This window comes from Tursiops truncatus, chromosome 1 (genome assembly GCF_011762595.2).
Source record: "Tursiops truncatus isolate mTurTru1 chromosome 1, mTurTru1.mat.Y, whole genome shotgun sequence".
In the NCBI taxonomy this organism is placed as follows: domain Eukaryota; kingdom Metazoa; phylum Chordata; class Mammalia; order Artiodactyla; family Delphinidae; genus Tursiops; species Tursiops truncatus.
This window is the reverse complement of record NC_047034.1, coordinates 25,949,714-25,967,540: the sequence shown is the minus strand read 5'-3', so window position 1 is coordinate 25,967,540 and position 17,827 is coordinate 25,949,714. Positions and strand designations below refer to the sequence as shown.

Here is a 17,827-nt window from a genome sequence, read left to right as displayed (position 1 = left end):
TATGACTGAGTAGTATTCTATTGTATAAATGTATCACATCTTCTTTATCCATTCATCTGTCGTTGGACGTTTAGGTTGTTTCCATGTCTTGGCTATTGCGAACAGTGCTGCGCGAAGTCTTAACCACTGGACTGCCAGGGAAGTCCCGAGGCCTTTCTTTGAACAGAGTAGTTCTGTTAAATAAGGAGATGAGGCATTATTTCAGCTTCATGTCATGGCTTTGCCAGAATAAGCTTAGTCTGTGAAAAAATGCCTTCCACGAGGCCAAGGTCTTTGTTTTGTTTTCTAGTCTACCTGACACATAGTAGTGTTCAAAAATATTTATTGAATAAATAAAAATCATTTTCAAATCCTTCTTTGTTCCTTCTTATACATTTTTGAATTGCTTTAAACATTTTCTCATACTTAGCCTAGTGTCAGCTATTTCATAGAGGAGGTACAATATTTTGCCTATTCTTTTCTCCCTTAGAATTGCAGTTATCCTGAATCAGGTTTTCACTTTGTGGTCTTTTTGACCTTAGACTGCCCTTAAGCTGAAGACTCACAACCTAGCTCAATGCCACTGGCTCCACCTCGTGTCAGGAACATGATACTGCACTCACCAAAACGCAGCCTACCAAGAGCCAGCCTGCCCCTGGCCAAACATTTTAAGTGGTCCAATTGCCATATGTAAATTAAATGATGATGCCACTATTGGACAACCTTATTGTGACTCATTTGTTGTGAAGTGATTTCACCTCCATATCTACTACTCTGTATATAGTGCAGCTATGGAAACAAATTCTTAACCAAAGTTAAACCAGTATTTAACCAAAAAGGCTTTTGGAGTTAGTTTGCAGTTCTTATCAATGTAAGAGAAATCTACTCTGATAAAAGAAATGTCTCTGCAGATTATAAGGACTTTATTTTTTATAAATGTATTTATTTATTTTTTCAGCTGCGTTGGGTCTTCGTTGCTGTGCACGGGCTTTCTCTAGTTGTGGCGAGAGGGGGCTACTCTTCGTTGTGTGGGCGGGCTTCTCATTGCAGTGGCTTCTCTTGTTGCGGAGCACGGGCTCTAGGCTGGGGATTCAGTAGTTGTGGCTCACAGGATCTAGAGTGCAGGCTCAGTAGTTGTGGTGCACGGGCTTAATTGCTCCACGGCATGTGGGATCTTCCAGGACCAGGGCTCGGACCCATGTCCCCTGCCTTGGCAGGTGGATTCTTAACCTCTGCGCCACCAGGGAAGGCCCTCATGGAATTAAAAAAAAATTACCAACACCTCAATTTTGGTAGGGCTTTCAGAGAAAATGAAAATCAGTTGTTTCACTTGAAGTCCTTAAAATCGGACTTCACTGAAAAAAGTCCATGAAATTGATTTAAAAGGAAGAAAATTTTTTTCCAAAAGAAAAAGTTTTTTGTTTTTTTTTTTACATAGGTTGTATTCGTTTCTGGTTTGTGTATATGGTAGAACACAAGTGAGTTGGTCCTAACCGAACACAAGTGAGTTGGTCCTAACCGCACTGGTTGTTCAGGAGATGCATCTGTCTAGAAATGGCAGGGCAGAAGTCACTTGACCTGTTGAATGACGTGGTTGGGACTCACAGGATCAGTGGTGTGCTGGAGTGAAATCATGTTGACTTGTACCAGCTCACAAGAACTGATGAGTAAGTTTTCAGGAATCCTGCAAGCCACTGTCAAAACCTAACTCATAAAAAATAAGTTATATAAATGTACAAGTAAACGACACTAAAAGCAAATGTGCTCGCATGGGCAGCACTTAGGCTAAAATTGGAATGGTATGGAGAAATTAGTGTGGCTCCTGCACGAGGGTGACACACAAACTTATAAAGCATTCTATACTTTTCCAAGTTGTTCTATGTAAAATGTAAAATAAATATTTTTATTACCAGTGAAAAATAACAAAAGTAACAAATACTCAAAACTTACCACTTACTAATTACTCTACTACGTTTTTGTCTTATTTATGCTCTGGAGATGACTTATGTCTCCTGTATGGTGAGGGTACCATGTGATGGTGTGCTATTGTGCATCTCTTCCCAGCTCCACCTTGAGTGACATCAGATTGGCATCTTTAAACTGACCGATAGAGATGCAAATGCTCCTGATCAGGGCTTTTCCTCCTGAGGAACCAGTTGACCACAAGCACACTCCTGTACACAAATGAGTTTGTTTATGCCTTCTCTCTCTCTCTACTCTTCCAAAAGCCTAACAGAAAGACTTTAGAAGAAATTATTAAAATTTAAAAACTTTTAATTTTATTTTACTACTTTGACGTCAATATGTTTTTTAAATAGTTTTTTTAAAGGTGACTTTAATAATTTCAAGTACTTTAATAATTTTAATAATATTAAAATTATTTTAAAAGGTTAGTTTAAAATAATTTTTGGGCTTCCCTAGTGGCGCAGTGGTTGCGAGTCCGCCTACCGATGCAGGGGACACGGGTTCGTGTCCCGGTCCGGGAAGATCCCACATGCCACAGAGCGGCTGGGCCCGTGAGCCATGGCCGCTGAGCCTGCACGTCCGGAGCTTGTGCTCCGCAGCGGGAGAGGCCACAACAGTGAGAGGCCCGCATACCGCAAAAAAGAAAAAAAAAAATTTCAATCAATTCACTTGATTCAAAATCTTATTCAGTAGAAGTTAAATAGGTTAATCAGCCTTAATATTATATATAATTCTATCAATTACTTTCTTATTTCATATTTTTGTTTCATTTTCTAGTTCCTGTCAACTATCTTATTTCCTCTTATTTCTGAACTTCTTTCTTTTATTTTCATTAAGCGTTGACATTTCTATTTCTTGCCTCCTAAAACTATATTTTCACCTCTTTCAGTGTTTTCTTATGTTTTCCTTTTTAGATCTCTTCCTTTTCAGACCTCTCTCTTCCTAAAAAATTAATGGTCTGGTCTTTTTCTGGCCTCTGTTCTTTCTGGCATTTCTCTTTTTTTCTTAGCTCACCTTTAGGAGCCTTACAACACATGGGGCTGAATGTTCACAATATGGTTTTCTTCAGAATGGCCAGGGTCTCAGTCCCACCCAGATCCATCTTGAGTCCTTCAGAGCCCACCTGACCCTTCTGCTGCGTCCCGTGTTCTTGGCACTAGGATTATAATGTGAGAGGAGCCCAGGGGATCATTTGGTCTTTGGTGCCTCAGGACCTGGGAGAAAAAGAGAAGCTCCGAGTTACCTTTGCTTCTGCTGTCATTTCCCTTTACAGTCCTCTCGAGGACTCTATTTAGGAACCCTGGAGGCCTCTTGAAATATGATACCTCATCTGGTATCATTTGAAGAAAGAGCACACAAGAGAGGAAGGGGCTATGAGTGTTTAAACATCACCTCCCTTCTCCACCTCACTTGCCTTTGCATTATTTTCTTCTCCGTCACCCTCTCTGTGGCCTTTACAGGGCGGTGCAGTCAACCAATGGCCACAGAAAGCCACCTCCCGTTGAGCTGCCTTATGGGTCAGAGGCTGATCTGACTGTTCCGCTGGGACGTGCTACTTATCTTTAGAGAGCTTGAGCCCAGTGCTTGTTAGGGTCACTCACAAGGGGCAGGACAGGAGTAAAGACACAGATGTAGAGAATGGACTTGAGGACACGGGGAGGGGGAAGTGAGAGTGTGGCATGGACATATATACACTACCAAACATAAGACAGATAGCTAGTGGGAAGCAGCCGCATAGCACAGGGAGATCAGCTTGGTGCTTTGTGTCCACCTAGAGGGGTGGGATAGGGAGGGTGGGAGGGAGACGCAAGAGGGAGGGGATATGGGGATATATGTATACGTATAGCTGATTCACTTAGTGGTACAGCAGAAACTATTCATGGTACAGCAGAAACTAACACACAATTGTAAATCAGTTATACTCCAATAAAGATGTTAAAAAAAAAAAAAAAAAAAAAACCCAGCCCTTTTCCTGCAGCAGCAGGAACAGTTCCCCGTGCTGCCTTCTCATTGTTTGGTCGAGGGATGAAAAGGGCTCCATCCTTTTCATACGCTTTTCTTTTACCTGAAAGAATGGTAGACTGGTATCCAGCTTCACCTCTACTTGTACTTCATGAAACAGAATATTTTAGATCTATCATCTTGCTAAGTTTTCAACATTAAATTCTAAAATACTGAGGAAAAATGTTGTAACTAATATATTTTATTGTGAAACTGAGGGCGAAGACATCCTTAATAATCAGCTTTTCAAGCCAAAATGGTAAAAATAGTATAACATGAAAGAACAAATTGTTTTATGAATAGTTTATACAAGGCAGAATTTCTTACTACTTTGGTTTTGATTATGAGAATGAAATGAAGTTTAAAAAACTTCAGGCTTATGGACGAATAGTAAATGGTACACTGAACCCTTGTGTACTTTCACTTAGATTCACCAATTTTTAACATTTTGCCACACTTGCTTTTGATTGTGTGCACTTTCTCCATATATATGTACATATATATTAATATGTATGTACATGTATATATTTATATGTATGTATTTATGCATTTTATTATTATTTTCCTTTTGCTGGACTCTTTGAGAGTAAGTTGTAGGTACTGGGACCTTTTCCCTTAAATACTCCAGTGTGTATCCTCTGAGAACAAAAGCATTCTCTTTTATAAGCCACAGGTTTTGTGTGTCTGTGTTTTTAAAAATAATCTTAGAGTCAGACTACATGGGGAGAACTTTAAGAAGCCATTTGGCTCCTTCCCCTGCTTTTTGCAGGTAAATTCCTAAACAGTACAAAGTTGATATTTTCCAGGAGTGATGAACGCAGATTCCTACGTAGAGCGGGCCTGTAATATAAGTGTGTGAATCAGAAGTGTAGGGCAGTTCTCATGATATTTATGTATGTCCCCTCTAAACAAAGAAGCAAACCAATGCTATGCTAAACAAAGCCTTATCTGAGGGCCACATTTGTTCTTTGTGTCATCAGTTTGTGATCCCTGGATCTATCTTCAAGGCTCTCATAGGGTGGCATATCCACAGCTTTCTTTAGAAGCACCTTGTTATAGTCAAGAAGTTCTCCTTTAAGCCTAACTAAATGCTCAGTTGAGATTTATGAGAGAGAGCAGTGTGCAGGGGTTAAGAGTATAGATTCTAACTTGTGTGTGTCTGAATCCCATTTCCACTATTTACTAGGATCTTGGGAAATGTACCTGATGTTTCTGTGGTTCAGTTTTCCTCATTTGTAAAACAGCAGTACCTACCGCAAAGAGCTGTTGTGAGGAGGTATTTTTTCTCACATCTGTACGAATCATGATCGTGGTATAAGGGAGGTGAGTGAGATGTGAAGTCTGTTCTTTCTAGGAGTCTTAGAGGAGATGTCCATTCCTAAGAAAGCTAATTAATCTAGTTTTCTCACATCATGAGAGATTGTGTTTCTGTTCTCATCCCCATTCTCTACTTAGCCCTCTTGTCAGACTTCTCCACAGCTGCCGAGATTTCCCTAGTCTTGAGGAGGTCGTTGCTTGAACATATTGGCTATATGTGACCTCAGGCAAGTTGTTTAACGCCTTTGGGATTTAATTTCTTCATCTGTAAAATGGAGATAATAGTAGTACCTACCTCATAGTGAGATGAGGATTAAATGAGTTGATATATGCACTGTGCTAGAATGTGCCTGGCACAGAGTAAGTGTTGTGGAGCTGTGCTGTTAGGTATGACATGCATTCTCTTCAGTAGGCATCCTCCTCAACTGTGTATTCTGTACTTGTGGTCCAGATTTTCTTACCACTAGCACTCTTGGGGGCGGTGGGGGGAGCAGTTCTCTTCCTCTCTCCTCTGGAAGTGCTGTTATTAAGATACCAGTGGTCTTCTTTTTGTCCAAATCTAAGATACTTCTTATTCTCTTAGCCTTCTGTAATGTTTTTAACAGTAGAGATCATCTTGCAAATAAGGGTACTGGGCAGGGGGCACTTAAGGGGGCTATAGGAAGAAGAGAGGGTCAGATGAAGATAAGGAAGGGAACGTGGGAGCGAGAGAGAGACATGGACTGATTGATGGGTTGAGACCCAGTGATGGCAGGATTTTGCAGAGGGGTTAGGTGTGCAGTGAATGAGTGGGAAATGGAATCGACAGTTGCAAGATAAGTAATTTAGAAGAAGTATTGTGATAGCAAAAGGAAGCTGAGAAATAGAATGGTTGGAGGTGGTAGGGCACCTATCAGAAATTTTTTCAGGATAAGGAAGATATGTGAACGTTTTACAGCAAAAGAGGAAGCATCTTATAAAGGAAAAGAGTGAAGATGGTGAGAGAGGCAGGTGTGTCAAGAATAAGAGTCAAGACTGGAACTAAGAAAAACTGAGGGGTTAGCTTTGTTAGGAAGAGCACTTTGTATTCCTTCAAGGCTGAGAGCGTAAGGAAGGGGGTATGTACATACTTCTGAAGTGGTGTGAGGGAAGTGCCTGGGAAGGTGGTGGTATGAACTGGATGTTTGAGTCCTTCTCAAATTCATATTCCTATGTCGAGGCCCTAACCCCCAATGTGATGGCATTTGGAGGTGGGGCCTTTGGGAGGTGATTAGGTTTAGGTGAGGTCATGAGAGTGGAGCCCCCATGATGGGATCAGGGCCCCCAGAAGAAGAGGGAGACCAGAGCCTGCTCTCCTCTCCTCCCACCCTGTGAGGACACAGCAAGAAGGTGGCTGTCTGCAAGCCTGGAAGAGGGTGGTCACCAGACCCCGAATCCGCTGGTGCCTCAATCTCAGACTTCAAGCCTCCAGAACTATGAGAACTAAATGTTTGTGGTTTAAGCCACCCAGTCTGTGGTGTGTTGTTAGAGCAGCCTGAGCTGACTGAGCAGGTGGTCGGAGGGTTGGTGATGGTGCCAGCCTTAGCAGTTTTCATCTGTTCAGTGAAGAAGGTGACAGGTTTTCTACTGAGATTAAGGGAGTCAGCGCTTTGGAGCTTGAGGCAAGAGGGGCTTCAGAAGAGCTGTTTTGGGAGGCATTTTCTAGGGAATCAAAAGGAGATGAAAGAAAGGATTGTCAGGCGACGTCCAGGACACTCGATGCTGGCTGGCATGAATTTGTAGTGGGCTATGGTTGTCTTGTTTTTTGTTAATTATTTTCTTCCAGCAGTGCTTTGCAGGAACAGGAAAGTAAAAGTTAGAGATGCTCGGGGTTATGGATCATTAGAGCAGGCAGGATGGAAGTTAAGGGGCCCAGAATCCACGGTGGTGGTAATGGCAATTTTGAATGGTTTACTATAGAATATTGAACAACCATATGTGTAGGTTAATTAATTGCTAAACACAGTTGCGTGAGTGAGCCCAGGGGAAACCAGTGGAGGAACCGTCCAGCCAACCCACAGAATTATGAAAAATAAGAACTCGTTGTTGTTTAAGCCCCTACGTTTTGGGCAGCATGTGACCCAGCCACGGAAACCTGCAATGCTCTGCCTTGAGTTGGACAGCTGCAACCGGAAGCCTGGGGCCAAGGGAGCCAGTGCAGTAGGAGGTTAGGCCCTCAGGGAGTGGAGCAGGGGAAGAATGGAGAGGGGTTCTGGAGGGGCACACAGAGAATATGCAGCAGAGCCAGTGAAGCACAGGCTTTAGAGTGTGAGAGCGAGGGCCGGGCTCGCCATCTGGAAAACGGGTGCCTAGAGAGGCAGGTCGTGGTGGTGAGTGGCAGGTAAGAGCCCGTGCCTCCCCGTTCACTCTTGGCAGAGGACCTTGCCTTTCCACACAGAGGCGAGGCAGGCCGTCATATCCCACTCCCAGCCACAAACTAGGCTTACAGATATGAAATAGAGGACAAAGATGTGTCACATTTCTGTATTTTTCTAAATCTAATCAAATTCCATTTTCCCATGTGCCAAGACCAGGAAGAGGTCAACATTAGCCGTTCGTTGGCTTCTCCTCCTCTCTCATGTTGTACTGGGATCCCAAGGCTGATGCAGTCTTTAGGAAAAACAAGGAGAAGGAAGATCACTGTACTACTGAGATGCCGAGGCCTGAAGGCGGGGGTAGCATCGCCTTCCTCTGTGCCAGGTTCAGCCGAAGGGATCCTGACCACAGCTTCCAGAGCCCCGGAGCACAGACGAAGAGGTTAGCTTTCCACAGGAGGCAGGGTGGGTGAGCTAGCAGACCTGTTGTGTGCAGGTGAGCTCTTGAGTTTTGTATTGTTCTTTAGGCCACTGTGGACTCATCAGCCGAAGGGTCTTTGCCCTTTTCTCTTATATCATCAGGCCTTTGTGTCTCAGGACTAGAGAGAAGGAAGTTTCTTGATGCTTAGAGGACATCATTAGGCTTTGTTTTCTGTGGTCTGCATAGGCAGAGTGTGACAATCCAGCTAGATGCACTCAGAAGAACAGAAGATGGTGATAGGTTCTTCAAAGGGAAGTAGAAAGAGGGATAAACTTTTCTAAGGCTGCAAGGAGGATCCTGCCACCCTCTCACAGGTAGCAACTTGCTGGTGGCAGGACCTCAGATCGGATGGCTGTGTGGACACAGCACTAAGCACCTGGCCCAGCCCTTCCCACCTCCTCTGGAAGCCCACCTGCTCAGTCGACGGTGCCCTCATCAGCCTTCTACTTTGCACTGGCTCATTCCCATTGGTATTAAAACATGCTCACCTTTTTCTGGGCTTAAATTTAAAAAAAAAATCTTCCTTGACACCATGTCCCCCTCCAGACATCTCTTCTTCCCCTTCACTTTATAGATCCATCTACCTCAACCCAGTGCAATCTGATTTCTCCCCCACTTTCAAGTGAAACATCCTTGATCAAAAATCAGAACTGGGCTTCCGTGGTGGCGCAGTGGTTGAGAGTCTGCCTGCCGATGCAGGGGACACGGGTTCGTGCCCTGGTCCGAGAAGATCCTACATGCTGCGGAGCGGCTGGGCCCGTGGGCCATGGCCGCTGAGCCTGCACGTCCAGAGCCTGTGCTCCGCAACGGGGGAGGCCACGACAGTGAGAGGCCCGCGTACCGCAAAAAAAAAAAAAAAAAAAAAAATCAAAAACAAAACAAACAAAAACAAAAAATTCAGAACTGATTTCCTTCTTCACTAAATCCAGTGGACATTTCTCAGAACTTGTCTTACTCGACCTCCCAGCAGCATTTGATGCCAAAGATGACTCAGTTTTTCCATCTCGTTCCTTAGCTTCCATGACACCACCCTGTCCTGAATTTCTGCTTTTACCCCCTGGCTCCTCTTCCCTGTGTCTAGTGTGGGGACTAGACCATTGTGTCAGTGTAAGTACTCCTCTGAGCTCTTCCTGGCTTGTCATCTCTTCCAGCCGGGATACTCTTCCTAGAGGAGCTCTTCTACTCCCGTGGCTTTGTTACCAGATCTGTGCTTCCAGCCCAGATTTTCTCCTGTGCATCCTTATACATGTCAAGTCTATGGTTTGCTTTTATCCCCCTTGAAAGCTAGTAAGTTAGTCTGTTACTGTTTCATAGATGTTGGCAGAAGACATGAGACCTGGGTCAGCGACAAAGGACTTCATTTAAGTATGGTTGAGGGACTTCCCTGGTGGTCCTGTGGTTTAAGACTCCATGCTTCCACTGCAGGGGGCACGGGTTCAACCCCTGGTCGGGGAACTAAAATCCCACATGCTGTGAGGTGCGGCCAATAAATAAAGAAATAAGGTTGAAAGTTTCTCAGAGCAGCATAAGGAGGGGATTGATTATGTTGCTGACCCAGTACACTGTAATTCTAATGTTCTCTTTATGTGCTGTACTTGTCTTTGCAAAGTGTGAACATGATGGCCGCTATTGCCTAGAAAAGTACCATCAAAAGAGTATTACACATATAATTTAAAATTTTCTAGTAACCATATTTTAAAGAAGTAAAAGAAAGGGCATTTTAACAATATGTTTTATTTAACTGATGTCTAAAATACTATGATTTCCACATGTAATCAATAAAAAATTTTTAATGAGATATTTTACATTTTTTTCACACTAAGTGTTTGAAGTCCATGTATATTTTTTACTTAGAGCCCATTTCAGTCAGGATTAGTCACATTGCTAGTGCCCCATTGCCAGATGGAGGTAGTAGCTACGGTACTGCACGGCTCAGGCCTGAAATTTCTCTTTTTCCCCATCCCACCTCCCTGAGATTTCTAACCTGCAAGGGCGTTCAGGCCTTTCCCATCTCCCTTCCTTACCCTCCCTTTGTTTAAGGAAGCCTTTATTCTTGTCCTTCTGCGTCTGGAGTTGAAGCAGTTCTCTGATTCGAAGAACAGAAGGCCTAGGAGGTTACAGAGGGGGTAAATCTGTGAATACTTCTCAAATTATATTTTTTGTCCCTGCCTCATTAACTATTTGTTCTAATGTATGCAATAGCCCCATCTGATGTTACAAGAACATTACTACATTGGTGTTGGCCAGTTTCGTGGGTCATCTTTAGGGGCTTCTAGAGAGAAAGTATAATCTCATAAAATATTTTTGGTGTGTAGTAGTAGCATCATGTTCAGATCCTGCCTCAATGAGGGCTGTGGGCAGGAAAAGCAGTGCAGAGGTGTTGAGCCTAAGGTGCTCAGGGAGATGTGAAATAGAGTTGGTGTGAAGACCGTACATGTTTAGCTGGCCTTCAGATCAATCAGTGAACGTCGAGAATCCTGTCTTCCACAGTTACTGACTTTAGGTTTTTCTCAAGTTGATACTCATCCTGCAGCTTCCTTAAGTGAAGAACTTAAAAATTCTTATTTAAAATATTTTCTCAGTAAAATAGTCAGCAAATATAACACCACCAATATTAGCCAGAATGGTAAAGAAGCTAAATATTCTAGTTAAGTGAATATTTGTGAAATTAACATTCAAAATGTCACAACTTTTTAATCATTTTCAGTGGAAATATTTAACAATCTATTATAAATCCTCTGTCTCAGCACCCAGGGAGTGCTGAATATAATTCTACTTTCCTTAGGCTATTTGTTGAATTGAATTAAATTACCATGGGGCGGGGTGGGGAGTAGCAGATATTCACTGGGTGGCTGCTCTGCCGAAAGCTGTGCTTATGTTACGATGGCTCTTTGCCCTCAGACCCTCCCAGTCCAGTTCTGAGTATTTCAAGGGAGGTACTGGGTTTTACCTCCCAGGCAGGATTATGTGCACAGGGATTAACCTGCCCAGTCTAGCAAATTGCAGGGCTGGAGTTTGAACCCTAGCAGTCTGCCACTAGAGCTCATGCTTTTAGGTTCTCTGCCACTAATGTAGACTTCACCACGTTAGAAATTATCATCCTCATTTTACAGATGTGGAAACTGAGGCTCAAAAGAATTAACTAACACTTAAAGCCAGTCAGTAAGTGGCTGACCTTTCTTTTTCTTATTTCTCCCTCCTTTCTTTTCCTTTTCGAGAACTTTTTGATTTGGGCCCAGGCAGGGCTTGCACTTGCCAGTCAACACAGATCCTTCTTTCTTCTCTCTTGGGTTCACTTGTCTGCCTTTTCCTTTCCTCAGAAAGTACCTTCCATCCTCTTGAGGCAATATTTATTGTATGACTTTGTTTGCTACGCTACATCTGCTCTGAAATAATTTAGAGAAATATAGCACTTGTCTTTTCAGAGTTTATATTCTAAAGCAATTGACTGCTTTTTTCCCCAGAGAGATCGGAACAATTATCAGGTCATTAGGATGCTGCCCTAGTGAAGGAGAGCTACATGATCTGATTGCAGAGGTAAGTAGGGCTAAGAAAGTTCCATTCAGCAGACTCTCTGCGTGACTCCATCTTCTTGTAATTAAAAAAAAAAAAAAATCCTTACCTGAAGTGAAAAATGCCCTAAACTACCAAATGTGCGTAGTGAAGACATTAGGACAGCTATATGAATTAGCAAATCAACAGGATCTGCAAGAATTAATATCAGATCTTGAAGAAATGTTTATGACCAGGTAATGCAATGGATCAAGTAAGGACCTCACTTTAGATATCACACACTTTATAATTAGTTGAAGAAAGGCCAGTAGACACAGGGGACTGACTATATGCGAGGGAATATTGACAGATGAAGGAATATAGTAAATAACGTCAGTTCAAAGGGGATAGAAGCAGTAGAGACTACAGAATATATTTGGGGAAATATAACTAACTTTCAGAAGCAGTAGTAAATAAAATAATAACTACCTTGACATTGAATTTTGAAAATGCTTATTTGTAATAGTGTAGATGAGTTGCTGGAGGGAATTATCTCATAAAGCGGTGATGAACAGCCCAAGACCAGAGAGCTTCATGCCCTGTTTGGCTTTCCAGAAAAGTGTCCAATCTGTTTTCAAATACAGCTTTCAGTTCAACAAGGCAGAGACAGGCTTCCCTGGTGGCTCAGTGGTTGAGAGTCCGCCTGCCGATGCAGGGGACACGGGTTCGTGCCCCGGTCCGGGAAGGTCCCACATGCCACAGAGCGGCTGGGCCCGTGAGCCATGGCCACTGAGCCTGTGCATCCGGAGCCTGTGCTCCGCAATGGGAGAGGCCACAACAGTGAGAGGCCCGTGTACCGCCAAAAAAAAAATACAGGAGCCAGCTTGAAGGGGCTCCATAGTTAAATCTATGATAATTTCAGCATCAAAACAAACAGAACAGGGCTTCCCTAGTGGTGCAGTGGTTAAGAATCCATCTGCCAATGCAGAGGACATGGGTTTGAGCCCTGGTCTGGGAGGATCCCACATGCTGCGGAGCAGCTGGGCCCGTGAGCCATGGCCGCTGAGCCTGCGCATCCGGAGCCTGTGCTCCGCAACGGGAGAGGCCACAACAGTGAGAGACCTGCGTACTGCCAAAAAAAAAAAAAAAACAAGGCAGAGGCCTGAAGGGAATAAAAAACTACCTGGGCAACCACCAGGAGAAGAATCTTTTCAAAATTGCTTATCTAGGTATGTGGGTTTTCGTGGAGGCCAGGGATCAACAAAGAGGATAAGGAGAAAGGCAAGGAAGTGTGATTTTATTTATCTCCTTCCTTGCACCCAGCACAGTACTTGCTTCTTTAGTGTTACACAGAAGAGAAGGAGTTGTGACTCTGGGTGAGTCGCTTAACCTCTGTAAATATCAGTTTCTCCATAATGACACCTACTTCAGAGTTTGCTTCAAAGATAAATGAAATAATGTATAAGAAGACATGTTTTGGGCTTCCCTGGTGGCGCAGTGGTTGAGAATCTGCCTGCTAATGCAGGGGACATGGGTTCGAGCCCTGGTCTGGGAGGATCCCACATGCCGCGGAGCAACTAGGCCTGTGAGCCACAACTACTGAGCCTGCGCATCTGGAGCCTGTGCTCCGCAACAAGGGAGGCCACAATAGTGAGAGGCCCGTGCACCGCAATGAAGAGTGGCCCTGCTTGCCACAAATGGAGAAAGCCCTTACACAGAAATGAAGACCCAGCACAGCCAAAAATAAATAAATAAATTAATAAACTCCTACCCCCAACATCTTAAAAAAAAAAAAAAAAAAGACATGTTTTGAATCCTAAAGCACATGGAAGATTAGAAAGATGACTCTGTTGCTCCACGTTAGCATTTTGATAACTGAAAAGAAGTACCAATTTTTCATTAGCATTTAAATGTATTCAGTAAAGCAGGAAATTGTTTTTTCATTTTGGGATCCAGTAAAGGTATTATTACTGAGCAGAGGGGGAAAAAATCTGTTTTCCTTCATTGGTCCTCACTGTTAAAAAAAAAAGGTTTTGATCACTCCCATAAAGTGATCATCATCAAAGCTAGAATTTGTGTTAGAGAGAGGAAAGTTGGCACTGTGGAAGACCTAGGAACTGGAAGATGAATTTATAGTGAAATCATAATTATTGTGTGTCATTGAGTAGAGTAAGGGAGCAGTAATGAAAATGTCTCTGAAAGTCAGTAGATGAGAAACTTTAGAGCCTAATTCTTTTATGGTTTGCTTGTATGTTTTAATCTGTAGCAGGGATCAGAAAACCACAACCCCTGGGCCAAAACCCCTGGGCCACAACCCCTGGACCAGTCCACCACCTGTTTTTGTAAATAAAGTTTTATTGGAACACAGCTAGACTCATTTACTTACATATTATCTATGACTGTTTACTTACTACAAGAACGGAGTTAAGAGACCATATAGTTTGCAAAGCTTAAAGGATCTGGCCCTTTACAGAAAAAGGTTGCCAACTCCTGATCTGTAGGTTTCTCTGGCAAAGTAGAGCAAATACCACATCTAGTGTCAGGAGATCTAGGTTCAAATCCCATAGCTACCACTTATGACCATGTCGCATTTGGTGAGCCACTTAATCTTTCAAAGCCTGGTTCTACATCTGCAAAAGGAATGCAACAATACCATAGTGTTTTTATGAAGATTAAATTTAATAACTGTGAGGAATCAGCTGTTACTTTGTGGGCCCTCTGTGCATGTTTGGGTTTGCTTGCTCTGTAGGTGGCTCTCTACCAAAATGCCCCCGTGGGTTTGGGTAGTTAACCACAGTAGGTGCTCAGGTCCCAATGTTTTATTTTGTCTTTACAGTTTTCTTAGGTACATTGACACAACTTTTGAAAATTACAGATATTTAGAACAGTTATGGACCAGTAGGGATCACTGAGCTGTTTAAGCCCATAAATGTTTTTCTATACTTGCTCACAACACAGTTTATTCAGATTAATTCTAGCCAAATGCTTAAAAAGCTTTGGGTGTGACTACCCTTTTTGAAGTTTCCCAAATAACTGAGAGGAAAAAAGCATGTAGATATTTGTATGATTCAAATACATTTAGAAAATCAAATCTACATAATAGTAAACATCTAGGGGTAAATGTCATATTGCTAAATGCTCTGTCATAGTTTCAGAACTGAAATGTTTCTGCCTCATTTGCTCTGAAATGAAATAATGACTATGTTTTAAATTCTTCTGTAAAAAATTGAAATCTGTGTGTGGTTCTCTAGTTGTCATTTACTTGAATTTTAGTGTCGATGCATACTAACTTTCAGCCCTCCACTTCCTGGAGATCAACTTGAAATCTGATGTATCTCTTGAAATAGATCATTTAAAAAATCACTCAGCATTGATCCCACCACTTAATATTCTGTAGTTAGCCGCTTGCCCCAAATAATCTCTGCCTGTGTGGAATATCACAAAACCCAGCAACTGTAAGAAAGGTTAATAAAAATTTTGCCAACATACATACAGTTTACTAAACAATTCTTCCTTTAATATTAATTTAGAGCTATCTAGGATCTTCAGTGTGCAAGAGCTGGGAGGAGATAATGGCATTTCAGTACAAGTGGAAAGGATATTTAGAGGTCTGCATCCTTTAAAGTTCAAACCTAAGTGGTATTATGGAGAATTTAAAGTAATTATAAAGGAGAACTAAAGGATGTTGGGAAAATAATACCAATGTTGGTGAGATTATTACATTGCACAGTGATTTAAAAAAAGGTCAATTCATCAGGAAGTTTTAAAAATCATAAATGTATTTTTAAAAAGCAGAAATGGACAGATTAGAGGGAGAAACAGACAATTCCACAATCACAGATGAAGATTTCAGTAACCCTCTCTAAGTAATTGATAGAACACCTACATAAAATATCAGCAAAGATGTAGAAGATACAAACAACACCATCAACCATTCTGACCTAATTGATATTTATAGAACACTACCCCCAACAACCACAAAATACATGTTCTTTCCAAGTGTACATGCGATGTTCATTAAGATAGATTAAGTACTGGGCCATAAAACAAGTCACAACAGAATTTTAAAAATTAAAATCATACAGGATATGTTTTCTGATACCAAAAAAAAAAATTAAATAGAGATCAACTGAGAATAATATCACTAGGAAATCCTCAAATACTTGGAATTAAGCAACATACTTTTTTTTTTTTAAGATTTTTTGATGTGGACCACTTTTAAAGCAATACTGTGCTACAGTATTGCTTCTGTTTTATGTTTTGGTCCTTTGGCCCTGAGGCATGTGGGATCCTAGCTCCCCGACCAGGGATCGAACCTGCATCCCCGGCATTGGTAGGTGAAGTCTTAACCACTGGACCACCAGGGAAGTCCCTAAGCAGCATACTTCTAAATAACTCACGAATCGAAGAAGAAATCATAAGGGGAATTAGAAAATATTTTTCCCTGAACAATAATGAAGATACGGTGTGTCAAACTTTGTGTCATGCAGGTAAAGCAGCACTTAGGGGACAGTTTAGCACTTTAAGTGTTTATATTAGAAAAGACAAAAAGATCTAAAAGTAATTATCTAAATTCTCATCTTAAGAAACCAGAAAAAGAAGAGCAACGTAAACCCAATATAAATAGAAGGAAGAAAATTATAAAGAGCAGAAATCAGTGAAATACAAGATGAACAGAGAAAATCACGGAAAGCAAAATACTGGTCTTTTCAAATACAACTGATAAACTTATAGCTAAGGACATTAAGATACAAATTACCAATGTCAAGATTAAAGGAAAGCACAGGGAGCTATCTATACTCAATATCTTGTAATAACCTATAATGGAGAAGAATCTGAAAAAGAGTATATATATATATATATATATATCTATCACTTTTCTATATACCTGAAACTAACACAACATTGTAAATCAACTATACTTCAATAAAAATTTAAAAATAATCTTTCAATTTAATTATGAAGTTTCCCTTCTACGAATTCTTAATAGTATGAGATCTGTAGTCACTGATCCCTGCTTCTTGAAGCAAAAATTAAAGAGTAACTTCTGTGTAAAAACAAAAAAAAAGATAAAGGAGGGGTTATCATTATCTTTCAAACATTTTAAGAGGATAATAAGGAAACATTATGAAAAACTTTATGGCAATAAATCTGGCAACTTAGATAACTGGACCGATTCCCTGACAGATAAAAATTACCAAAACTGACCCAAGAAAAACTGGAGAATTTGAATAGTCTCATATCAATTACCAAAATTAAGTTTATAATTAAAAATTTCCCACAAAGAAAGCTAGAGATTCAGATGACTTCACTGGTGAATTCTCTCAAACATTTATAGAAGTAGTACCAATTCTATACAAAAATCCTTCTGAAAATATTATATGAAAGAACACTTTTCCAACTCATTTTCTGAGGCTAGTATTACTCTGATACCAAAACCAGACAATCATATTACAAGAAAAGAAAACTATAGACCTTATTAACATAGATGCAAAAAGTCCTTAATAAAATTTTACCAAATCAATTTCAACAATATGTTAAAAAGGGTAATACATCTTGAGCAGGTGGCGTTTATCCCAGAAATTTAAGGTTGGCTTAACATCAATCAATGTAATTTACTACATTAACAGGACGAAGTAGATAAACCATATGATCATTTCAATAAATACAGAAAAAAACACTGAAAAAATTCAACACCCATTGAAGATAAAAATATCCAGCAAACTAAGAATAAAAGGAAGCTTCTCAACCTGGCTGAGGGCATCTACAAAAAAACCTAAGGCTAACATCTTACTCAGTGGTGAAAGCTCAATGCTTTTAACCTAAAATCAGGAATGTCTATGTTCATTACTCCTATTCATCATAGTACTTGAAGTCTTAGCCAGTGCAACAAGGCAAGAAACAATAAAAAATACACAGTTTGGAAAATAAGAAGTAAAACTGTCTTTATTTCAAACAACATGATTGTTCATCTAGAAGATCCTAAGAAATTTACTAAAAGCCATTAGAACTAATATATGAATTTAGCCAGGTCACAGGCTACAAAGTCAACATACAAAATTAATTATATTTCTATAAACTAGAAATTAACAATTAGAAAAATGAAGTTAAGCAAGCAGTTCCATTTACAATAGCATAAAAAGTGAAATAATGAAATTTAACAAAGGTGAGACATATACACTGAAAACAGCAAACATTATAGAGGGAAATTAAGATCTAAATAAATGCATAGATATACCTGTTTGTGAATTAGAAAGCT

At 40.9% G+C, this 17,827-nt stretch overlaps 1 protein-coding gene and 1 non-coding gene across 6 annotated transcripts in view; both read left to right on the top strand.

Annotated features, from left to right (window-relative positions):
• Positions 1-17,827, top strand: part of DRC8 (dynein regulatory complex subunit 8) — a 129,425-nt gene that overhangs the window by 93,337 nt on the left and 18,261 nt on the right. For 2 of the 5 annotated variants that reach the window (XM_019920560.3, XM_019920561.3), the window contains exon 3: positions 11,541-11,613. The exons of 1 other annotated variant lie outside the window; for it this stretch is intronic. In XM_019920560.3, coding sequence (XP_019776119.1) covers positions 11,541-11,613 — 73 coding nt within the window. Of the gene's footprint in view, positions 1-5,062; positions 8,038-11,540; positions 11,614-17,827 lie in introns of those variants that run through there. 2 more of the 5 variants (XM_073801314.1, XM_073801309.1) reach the window with 2 other exon arrangements.
• On the top strand, positions 1,741-1,846 carry LOC117309759 (U6 spliceosomal RNA). Its single transcript, XR_004524060.1, has one exon. It is a non-coding gene; the product is annotated as a U6 spliceosomal RNA (small nuclear RNA).